The sequence below is a fragment of the Thermobia domestica genome, chromosome 13 (genome assembly GCF_964235325.1).
Source record: "Thermobia domestica chromosome 13, izTheDome1.hap1.1, whole genome shotgun sequence".
NCBI lineage: Eukaryota > Metazoa > Arthropoda > Insecta > Zygentoma > Lepismatidae > Thermobia > Thermobia domestica.
The window spans coordinates 113240907-113253363 of record NC_137466.1 but is presented as its reverse complement, the minus strand read 5'-3'; the positions used below and the strand labels follow the sequence as shown (position 1 = coordinate 113253363).

The following is a 12457-nucleotide window of genomic DNA, read 5'->3' as shown; positions in this document are numbered from 1 at the left end:
ATGTTTAATATATGTGCATACCTTTCTCTTCCTGAAAACTAGTCTGGTACATTATATTATTCGGATTGAAAACACAATAACACAAACAACCATGAAATAGAAGCATATGTACAGAGTTTATTGAAATTGATATTATAGCACACTGAGTTATTCAGATTGAAAACAAGAAAAGCTAAGTTATAAATTGAGCAAGTCATATGCAATTTATATGACATCTTTTCAGTTGGTGGTTCATTCTAGACGTATTTGTTTTATTCTTTTTGGCAGATATGCACATTCTAATATTTTAGTTAACTACCTCTTGTTAATGAGCTAGAAGTGTTTCCCTCGGAGCAATGTTTTGAGAAAATCTTGAGGGAATTGATATCTCAAACACTCTGCTATCTTTTGACAAGCCGACAGGTGCCAATAGTTGACAATTGAGATGGTTAATTTAAACCTTGAGAATTTTCCGGAATTACTAAAGCTCCCCACTGATGAGAGAAGTTGATATAGCTACTAGTAATGGTTTTACCAAAACAGACAGGGTAAACAAATACGTACAACCATTTCCTGAATTCCTGTACGTGCTTTTACTTATTCACACCTTCCTTCACCGCCCCTTTATGAGGGTAGTGTTCTGGCTATTGACCTCTAAGAACAAATCGTGCGAATCTATGCTTCTTTGTGTCCAGTCACAAATACAGAACATCTGCCTCTCATATGGGAATTCGAAAGAGTTAAGAAAAATAACAAAATTGTATTTTGCGTGGCCAAGATACGCAAATAAATTTATCATTATCATCATAGGGTAAACATTGCTTCAGTGTGGTGTAATGTAAGGCTGAGTGTTAAATGAAATAACACTAATAGGCCTACATCCGGGAGAGGGATACGAAATATGAAATAAAGGTCTCCCCCACACCAATATAAATAAAGTCTGTCCAATGAAAATATATTAATAAATTTAGCAATATATAGGTTATTACTCCAATACGTTATATGAGGTTTGAATATAATTTAGACTGAAATGATAATTTATAACTTACTACGAATATGTGTGAGGCATATATTTGAAACAAACTCCAACAAAATTAACGATACAAAAAAAATAACAATCCAACTATAATTTTAAGTACAGCAAAATGCTCTAAATGGAAGATACCCTGTCAGAATAGCATCATATTAAGTTTACATACTCTTCATTGGTCAAATACTCTCGTACTTCGATAGGTCACCAGCACGGATTATAAACCAGAAATGCCTCGTGATACAACAGACCAAAGAAAGTAAGCACCGTATAACAATATTAGATTTAAAAAAAAATCAATTAAGCAAGCAAAAAAAACAAATGAAAGGAACTATGATTAAATTATAGAAAACGGGAAAAAATGCAATACTTACGTTTCCTGTTGGATCACGTGGGGCATATGGTTGATAAATCCGTCTAATGCCAACACAAAGTTACAATTATCAAACCACACTCTTATTATTAATGCCTTCGACTAAATATTTTCAGTGGAGCACCATATTAAATAAAGAATTACTTATCACTTTCACTCAAAATATAGTACTAACTAACAAGCCCTTTACTATGCACTGTACATGAAGAAGAAAAAAAATTGCTCCCGTAGGTCAAGTAGATTTCATGGCTTCTAACCTGGTCATAGATGACAAGGGCCAGAAACCATGAAAATTCCCACCAGAGGGCAATACAATAGAAGTTTACGTAGATAGATACATACTCCAAGTACACCAAGGAGCAAAAGTTCATACATTCCATCATGATTTGTTTACCAACGTTTTAAATAAAAATTACAATGAAAAAATTAAATAGAAAAACAGACTTAGGTAAGAATAATAACGTAAAGATGGAGATCATACGTTACAGTGGCCAACTTCCAAGATAGACAGGTGGTCAACTTATAGAATAGTAAGTAACGAATGTCTTATGGGAAAATACAGGTTCAAGACGAACTAGGCCAAGATAAGCAGGTGGCCAACTTAGAGAGGTGGCCAAGTTGACAGGTTTCACTGTATTAGTAAAAGCTACTTGATTATATTGCTACTCATCCTTTGTTACGCAGCTGTGACGTCATCGTAACGTAATGGTAACTACTAAAACCTATTATTTAGACTAAAGTGCAACTAAATATTAAAGAAATTTGTTACTAAACAAACTGAATGTAAGGATAATAACAATTTGGTCAAATAGAATGAGAACGTGATGAAAAAGTGTAGTAAAAATGAGCAAGGAAATATTATTAGAGGTAACTAAAAGTCTTACTTAATTTCTACGAATTGCGATTGAAATGCTTTGCAAACCTCGATACGAAAATTAAGCTCAGAACTATTATTCAAAAGATCTATTTATAACTTACTGTTATCGAAGCAAGAGTAAATATACACGGAAGTAGAAAAGACTATAGAGTAATTTGTCAATTTATTTTTAAGAGCATATAAATGTATTTACTAGAACACATAATGTAATATATGTGTACATTGTTTTCTTGAATAAGTATCCTAAGTGAGAATGTGAAGAATGATTTATTTGTTACTTTACAATGTACAACTTATTTTTTTTTCTGATTTCTTTCTCATTTTAAAACTATATTGTTTCAAAACCTTGAATTATGTTTAGATTGTAGATAGGACTTCTTATAACATTTCCCTCGACTGGATTTGACTTGATTTTGAGTTTAGCATCCCTTTCAGCAGCGAAGCTATATGAGGCGTGGACTTACTGCTTAACGTGGAATCCGAACTACATGAGCAGCCGCGGGAAGTCGAACCCGGGTCACCCACGCTAACCGCTATGCCACAAGGAAGCTCTTTCCTCGACTAGAAATAAATAAATAAAAAATGCAAAGAATTCTTATTAAGGCATTACTTAAGATGAAGTGGTACTACGAGGGATATCATCGGTTCCGAGTTCAATGCCCGATGGGAACACTCTTTCGGAAAAGTGTAAAATCCTTTTCAGTTCAGCCATCCTGAGTGAGGATTTTCCTGGGTTCTCATTATTCATACCAGGTAAATGACGGGATGGAGCCTAACATAAAAATTTTCCAGGCCGCTTCCTTCCCTACCTCCCTGGGTATAGTGATCGTCGAGGGATGTCATCCCTCATACGTGACGAGCTAAAATGGCCATAGATGCTGAAAGCCGAGAAATTCGTCATTCCTCTAACAAGGGATGTCATAAGAAATTGTGGTGAAATAGCCAAATAAAGTAGAAGATGTTTAGAATCGATTGGTAATATTAACAAGAATAGTAACTATGTGACAGACAAAGACCATGAAAAGACGGGCAGTCTTGGGAAGTAAAGTAACGCAAGTAACGTTTCCTAGTAACGCGTTACACTTTTTCCAAAGTAACTGTAACGGTAACGCGTTACAAATTTTTAAGCAACGTACCTAGTTTGCGTTACTTCTTTCGCGTTACATTTCGGATGAGTAACTACAATATATGTATTTTTTTTTTTCGAAAACAAATGTTTCTTTCCTGTAAGTGAATTTTTCAGAATGAAACAATCTAGCATGAACTACGTACTATGTCAGTGACCGACAGTCACAGACATACAGAGAAACAGGTAAGTTCGTAGTGCCACTTGCTGTTTTTTGAAGATGGGGACAGCCTTAGGGAAATCACGTGTACTGATTGCAAGCACCTGGAAGATTTTATCGTAGATTTTGACAGCTCCGAATCAATACATTCAGTGAGTGAACTAGGAATGAAATGATACCGGTAGTCTATTTTACTTTGATTGGTGTTGTTTTTATAAAGATGGAGAACGAAAATATTTTATCGTTCGAACATTTGAAAGAATGCTTTTTCTTAAGAGCTGAGGATGATGGTGGACAGAATTTAAAAGTAAAGTGTCCGAAGTACCCCGGCGGAAAATATTTATCAACAACTAGGGTACCATAATTAACGATTTACACTAAGGGGTTAATATGAATAAACTGTGTTCTGATGAGCAGGCCTACTTTATTACTAGAAAATAGTTTGCTGATGGTATGTAATATTGGAGTTCTTTCAGATCAGTTTGCTTATCCTAGAGTCCCATTGATTATAGAGTTTGAAACTAGCTTTAAAAAGCAGTATCGATTTTAGAGTTACTGACAAGTTTTGATTCACTCCCAGTTCATGTTTTTTCATTTTATTAGCTGTAGTGTAGTGTAGCTCTATATTCTGTATTTTTAATTTCACATAACAACATTGTTATTATTATATAATTAGTTTAGCAGAATACTAATAAGCAACCATTTTTTTTTCTAATGCATAGGGATGAGCACGAGTCAAGCTAAAACTCGACTCGACTCGGATTCAAGTCGAGTTTCGAGTCAAGTCAAAGGTAATATCCTTGAGTCGAGTTCTGAGCCGATTCAGTTTTTCGCGTCGAGTTTGATAAATGGCTCGTTCGTTTTAACTCGTCTTGAAATCATGGCCTGATTACACTGGAAAACGAAAGCCATGAGAAATGTAAGCTAAACAGTAATATGGAATACTTTTAGTGTTGCTCACGAGAGGGGACACTGCTGGCATCTCGTCTCGTCTCAATAGCGAGACCACAAGAGATTTTTTTTATAACAAGCTCAGCTCGGTTCGGCTCAACTGAGAAGATGGCTCGATCCGGCTCACTTGGGGTGAACCATCGGCTCGAGCTGCCTTGGTAGGGATGAGCCATCTGCTCGGTTCGGCTCAACTGAGCCGAGGGCTTTAGCCGAGTCGGTTGGGTGAGCTGTTGGCTCGGCTCACTTCTCGGTTCGGGTCGATAGTGGATGAGTTGTGAGCCGAGCTGCTCGAGTCGTGGACAATTCTAAACCCGGGTCGAGCAGTTTTGAAGATATTTGACCAGTGCCCTATAACTTTTAACAGTGCTTGACTCGAGCCTGAATACTCAACATAGACCCTCAACCCAAATTCAGAAGCTCGTGAACAATGTCCTTGACACCTAGACTTCACGACGACCGAGGTTGGCAATCAACTAGTTTTTTAGTATTCAAATACAAACCGCCCATCTTTCATTTTTTATATAGTGTTGTTATAATTAATTAATTAATTAATTAATTAATTAATTAATTAATTAATAATAATAATAATAATAATAATAATAATAATAATAATAATAATAATAATAATAATAATAATAATAATAGTGGTAGTAATAGCAGTACGGAAAATTGAGGTCATATTTTTCACATTTTTAAAGTTTCAGACCTAAAAGTAACGCGTTAGTAACGCGTTACTTTCGAAGTAACGCGTTACATTTTAAGAGAAAGTAAAGTAACTTGTAACGCGTTACATTTTTACAAGTAACATACCCAACACTGAAGACGGGAGGCATTAAAACTACTCAGTATTTAAAATAATTTTGCTTTTTAAACAACGATCTAACCAACCAGAATGTAACATTTAATACGATTTTTACTCTTGTACAGTATTCTATAAAGTTTTAAAACATGATTCATTTCAATTTCTTTCGCTTCTTCAGATATAATAGACCCTAATTTTGATTTTATAGATTATGCTAATAAATTACGTAACTCACCAGGAGGAGGTACACATGTCCCTGACTTACTACTGCAGATAAGACCTGGTTTGCATTCAGAGGTCGGTGGAATGTCTACTCTTCTGAAGCATGATTCACCTCTACCTAAAGAAAAAGAAGAAACAGAAACTCATAAATAAATGTGTACGCTCTTCAAACTCGTAGTAAGTACACCCAACCGTGTGAATTAAGCCTAATGCATTGATCACGTTGTCGTGTATGATGCAGTATTCAAGTTAGTTACTTTATTGGGCAACATCACTGAAATAAGCTATTCATTCTTTTTTTTTTTTTTTTTACGGAGTTTTCTTATAACTTATTATTGGCCTACATGCATGCTACACAATACACTATTTATATGTCGTTTAAAGTTCTTCTAGACTTTAAATATTTATAATTTGGGATAAATGATAAAAACCGAACCGATAAAGTATATAAAAGCTTAACTTTTAAGGTTTTATTGTGAAAATTTCACATTTCTAACAAATACTGAATACTCAATACATTGTCTCGCATACAAGGGACGATCAGGTTGCTCTGACCCTAACATAAATATAGAAGGAATTATTTTATGAACGTGTTTTTGTATGGTTATTGTTTAGTGATCCTTTGTATGTTTGCACGGTGAATTTCAAGTATGAGTAATGTCCCGTTTTTTTTTTTTTTTTTTTTTTTTTTTTTTTTTTTTTTTTTTTACAGGGGTTTAACTAACTTAGGTAATAGCAGTCATCGAATATATTGTAAAGAGGGAGCGAGCGGTATCCAAAATTCATGAAAACTTGGTAGAGACACCAGGGGACTCCTCTCCATCATATAGTATAGTAAATAGAAATGATGTCATGAATTCAAGTGTAGTAGGGAAGGAGTCGTATCAGGATGAACATGCAGGAGGAACGCCAAAATCTATCATGAAGACCGAAAACTCAAAGAAACCCACGACACTGCTGCAAGTTCATCGAGTCAGTTTATATTGCTGAGGTGTAGCGCCCGAAGAAATTTTCTAGGGAGGAGGGTTTCTCCATGGTTGTTATATTACGTCTGGTATTTTTGATATTTAATATAAGTGGATTGCTGCATTACGTATACATTTTCGTGAGCCAGGGGGTCCTGGCCCCACCCTGCCCCTACCTTCGGGCGCCCATGCTGTGTAGTCTCTCATATGACCCTGCAAAGTCTTGCAAATGAGCAAAAATGCAAGATGGATCCCTCGGAACTCCACCGCAGTTCAGAAGCGCACCCGTGTGCTCATCAGTCACGAACTCCTTCACAACTTTCCTGCTGACACAGAGGTTTCCTTGCCTAGTTTGTAACTATGGATAAAACTTAAGTGCAAAGCCGGATTTTGGTTTGATAAGGCCCTAAGCTATTGAAAGTTATTGGGCTTTTATATGTCCGGCTGACATTTTAGGAAGCAGTCTAGCAGGAGGAAATCCATTACTTACTTCATAGAAGGACACTGTTGCTGTATGTAGATTTATTGTGTTTATTTTTATCTTATTTTCGAAAATGTACATCCAGTGTTTTTTCTTTTAAATTTTTTGGAGCCCCTAAGAGAGTGGGGCCCTAAGCTATAGTTTGTTTAATCTTATACGTAAATCCAGCAATGCTTAAGTGCATGACTTTGACTCTGAGACTAAAACATAAAGAATGGAATGGAAATATATTCACTCTCCACTCCATCAACAAAAGAGTTCAAGATACAATCATCAACCAAGAAGATGTTGGACTCGATTTTTCTGAGACTGCAAGAATGTTCTTCTTATGGACTATCTACAAAGACGTCATACCATCACTGACATCTACTACAGTAATCTAATCAGAAATTACATGATTTCTTCAAGAAACAGAGGCGTGGGATGTTCTTGCACCTATCGACATCTCACGCATTGCGAGGGCTACCAGTGACTTTTGTTCAAACATTTGAGGAGCGATTTGAGTGGGCAGAAAAGTTCTGATGATTCTGAGGTAATGGTGGCTATGGACTAACGGTCGGAGGAGATTAAGTGGAAGATATTTTTAAGGCATATAAGGATTTGAATGCCGTTAAGAGAAGTGTATTAGTGTAGTAGAGGGATGTTGACCTGTGGAATTAGGGTTACCACGTAACATATGTTATAGAGAATTACTGTAACTTGAAAAGATTCTGCATGAAAAGATTCTACAAATTCCTTTATATATATACGAGGGGCGACTGAAAAGTTTTGAGCCTTGAGGAAACTATAAGAAGTACAGATTTGGTAATACCTTTATTTTTTCAACATAATCCCCTTGGACAGCAACACACCCGCTCCAATGGTGCTACAGTGCTCTTATCCCAGTAGAAAAAATTCCTTAGGTTGTGACCGTAGAAACTCCTCCACGGATGTCATAACGTCATTATCGCTTGCAAAACGTCGCCCTGCTAGAACCTTGTTTTAAGATTAGGGAACAAGTGGAAGTCAGAGGGGCTAGATCTGGAGAACAGAGTGGATGAGGAACGAGTTCAAAGCCACATTCGTGAATAGTAACTGCTGATGTGTGGCAGGGAACATTGTCATGAAGGTAGAGAACGCCTCTGGACATCATTTGTGGCCTTTTTTCTTGAATTTGCATTCGAAGTTTTTTCAAAAGATCGCTATAGTATAGTAAAGGTCCTGTGACGGTATGACCCCTTTGCATGATAATCAATGAATATCACACCTTGGGAATTCCAAACAAAAAACAGGCCATCACATGGCCAGCGGAGGGGATTACCTCTGCCTTCTTTGGGGTAGGGGAGGAGGAGTGTTTTCATTATTTGGATTGTTGTTTTGTTTCTGGCTGGTAATGGTGTACCCAACACTCGTCCATAGTGATGAATCGACAGAGAAAATCGTCCACATCACGTTCTAACAGTTTCAAATTGTCCACGAATATGAGGTACAGAGTGCGTTTTTGTTCGGGAGTCAGAAGTCGTGGGACCCATCGAACAAAAACTTTTGATAAACCAAGCTCATTCTTCAGAATATGATCCGCTCGCCCAACCTGTCTGCTATCTGTCGAGTTGACAATCGGCGATCTTCCATGATCATATCAAGTACCCGGCCAATGTTTTCCGTATTGGTAGCACTTGATGGTCTCCCAGATCTCGGCTCATCTTCAACACTGTGCCTACCACACTTGAATTTCTGCACCCATTTTTTGATGGTGGCATATGAAGGGTCAGATTCACCTACGGTATTGATCATATCCTGGTGGATCTCAGACGCCGACATTCCTTTTAATTTCAGATACTTGATGACTGACCTGTACTCGATTGTTTTTTCATTTTCCCAACTTCTGCCATCTCAGTCACTTCAAGAGCCTGTAGACAAAAGAAATTACCTAGAACCAAGAGCTTGATATACATTAATACCAAAGGTTGTATTATCCTAATACATATAATTATACTATTCAAGATTCTCATTTCTTTGTTAGGCTCAAAACTTTTCAGTCACTGGTCGTATCTATCAATATATATATATATATATATATATATATATATATATATATATATATATATATATATATATATATATATGTGTGTGTGTGTGTGTGTGTGTGTGTGTGTGTGTGTGTGTGTGTGTGTGTCGGCACCTAACTATCATTAAAACATTTATCCATGCCTGAAAGATCTACGATCAAATTTCAGACACTCTCAAAGACATAAATGAAACACTTCAGTGTAAAATACAGGAAAAATAACAAACGACAAAAACATCCTGGATAATGCCTCCTTTCAAAACTTTGTTCAAAGCTGTAGAAAATTGGAAAAGACAGATTTTGAAATGCCCTGATTTGAGAACTATGACATCTACCTCAAACATTTCAGTAAGTGTGCCGAAACTAGTATTTGTATAAGTTATATTTTAATATCGACATTTGTGAATCGTAGTGTAACTACACAACACATTTTATAAGGAAAGGCTGTGTTCTGTATAAGTAAAGTTTCTAGCAATTACTGAACTTATTCTACAAAAATCCATTGAGTTGTTATTGCACCGTTAGGGAAACATCGATAGAGTTTGTTCCAATACCTTCTTTTTAATTTCACGAATTGCTCGAACTAGATCCCATAGTTTTCTTAAATTTTAGTAGTGCTGTTTTAAGTTAATATAAAGAAAAACTTTCTGTAATTTAGTAATGTTAATTTTTGACACCCTACATAAATACAAAACTCGTGAGCATATACCATTACGAGTCAGCTTTTATTGTTGTTATACAGTTATGTAAGATTTTATATCTCTCAATGGTTCTTCTTCAAATGCATATTGTTGACCCATTAGCTTTACCTGCATCTTCCTTTTGAACAGCATGCGCTAGCCATACAAAAGCATAGAGAGAAAGAGGTCATATAATACAAACATAGTCAAGCAGGCACTTAATACACGCACACACTTCATTTATTTACAAAATAGGTTGGTTTGTTTATTAAGTAAACAATTTCGTCTTCCTGACAGTACTTGATTTTGCTTAGTGTTGTGACCTCTTTGGAAATTGATTTATGTATTTACGTATAATGACACATTACAAACTCCAGCAACAGATACCCTCACATACGTGTTTACAACTTTCTCCCATTGCACACTTGCATTGATGTCATTATGTGGGCCAAAAAGCATGAAAAACTTATTGTTATGGAGCTATAAATGTCTCCATAACTATAGTACTCATAATCATTGCAGTATCCATAAGGGTTATTACATATATTGTCTGCTGGTGTCAAGTGACACATAAACTATTTTTTAAGTAAAACTTGCAAGGAAACATAAAACACATCTCGATTGCTACATTTTCAGAATTTATTACAGTATTATCTGTGTTCTCGCTCGTTTGGAAACTTTTTAAATAATGGGATCTTCCGTTAAGTATCTGTTTTATAGAACATTAGAAAGTTCCTTTACAAACAAAGCTTTAAATTCACGTTCTGCTGTTAACATTCATTCTTATTACAATAAAAACCCCATGTACGTGATTTTTAAATAATTCATTTTCATTAATCATCCGTCTCGTTTAGCCTATAAGGCATAATCGTGGAACGTGAAATAAGGATTTAATTTCATTTTAAATAATTATAATAATTTACATATAGCTTATTTTAGATTTTCCATCCGTCATTCAGATATGTGTGTTTTTGATTACGTTTTTCTTTAGCGTATGTATTTATATATATATATATATATATATATATATATATATATATATATATATATATAAAAGAGAACGCACAAAATCCTTTGTCCGCTCATCACGCTAATACGGCTGAACCGATTTCTTTCATTTTTGGGGGGTTGTTAGGATTTGGACCCTAGATGGTTTTTATCATATCACTTTAATTTTCAATTAGCAGTGTCTTGAGATAATTGACCAATCAGGTGTTCATACGTAGAAAAAATCCTTTGTCCGCTCATCACGCTAATACGGTTGAACCGATTTCTTTCATTTTTGGGGGGTTGTTAGGATTTGGACCCTAGATGGTTTTTATCATATCACTTTAATTTTCAATTACCAGTGTCTTGAGATAATTGACCATTCAGGTGTCCATACGTACAAATCCTTTGTTATTAGTTCATCATATAAAAATAAACGTACTTATATGCAACCCGCATGACCCTGTGACTCGGCGGGTTAACATAAATGACAGGCGCTATAAATCACTTGAAAGCGAAAAAGTAAAAATTATCTAAGTAACAAAGTTTATTGCGTTCCGGGATGACCGCAGCGAAGCGGGGCGGGTTGGGGTGACCGCAGCGAAGCGGGGCGGGTTAACATAAATGACAGGCGATATAATGTTAACATTAGTGCAATCTTCTATGGTTTTTATCATATCACTTGAAAGCGAAAAAGTAAAAATTATCTAAGTAACAAAGTTTATTGCGTTCCGGGGTGACCGCAGCGAAGCGGGGTGAACGCTGCTAGTATATATATATATATATATATATATATATATATATATATATATATATATATATATATATATATATATATATATATATATATATATATATATATATATATACAATTTGTTAAGTTGGATTTTGTGTAAACAGATGGAATTATTGAATACATGAAAAATATATAGTAAATTGGAGAGCTCTGGCTTTTGGAAAACCAGCAATGACCGCTATATATATATTTCATTTTAATACATGCAATAACTGTACTTTAATTTTATTGATAATGTACAGTACACTATTTATATAGGCCTATCCAGACTAGCTAATGACCCCACGTGTTCTGTGGATAATATTTTCAGTTCTTTCTTCTGGACCTTTCATATAGAATTTGTCTGAGCTCGAAGTCTCGCAAAAAAAATCAGGAAGTCTCGTATGGGCATCTTCAGGAAGTACCATAACCCCTTTTTCTTCCATTCTAGGTCAAACATCTAAAAAACGCTTAAACGTGTGTTTAATTACTTTAGATTAAGACTCCAAATTTCATGTCTCTAACCTTAAAGAATTACAAGATTATATATATAGTAATTGTAATCCCCAGCTATCATTTCTTCTTACTCCATTTTCTTCACTTCTAAGTCAAATATCAGAAAATGATGACACACGTGTCTAATTACTTTAAATGAGGAGTCCCATACCAAATCCCATGTCTCTAACATTCAGGAATTCGGAGATATGGACATTTTAATATAATAATTGCCACTCTTACTTCCTCCCTCTTCTCCGTCTAATTTTCAAAAAAAAAAATCTTCGTTAGTGGTACCTTCCATCACAAATTTTATTGTCCTGTCTTAATTTCAAGTTTCTGGCTTAAGTGGTTAGACCTGGGTGTTGATCAGTCCGTCATTTCACTCACTCACTCGAGACTTCTTCTTTTATATAAAGACTAACGTCAATTACATGCTTCACTGGGTTAAATTAAGAATTATTATTAATATGTTCCGTTAGTCAGTCACTAATTACTATTACTGAA

At 35.4% G+C, this 12457-nt stretch overlaps 1 protein-coding gene across 1 annotated transcript in view; it reads right to left on the bottom strand.

The window, feature by feature from the left end:
- The window catches only part of LOC145668438 (uncharacterized), a 128966-nt gene that overhangs the window by 37946 nt on the left and 78563 nt on the right, over nucleotides 1-12457 (bottom strand). The window contains exon 3 of the mRNA XM_081736302.1: nucleotides 5534-5638. Within this exon, the coding sequence (XP_081592428.1) occupies nucleotides 5534-5638 (105 nt within the window). The remainder of the gene's footprint in view (nucleotides 1-5533; nucleotides 5639-12457) is intronic.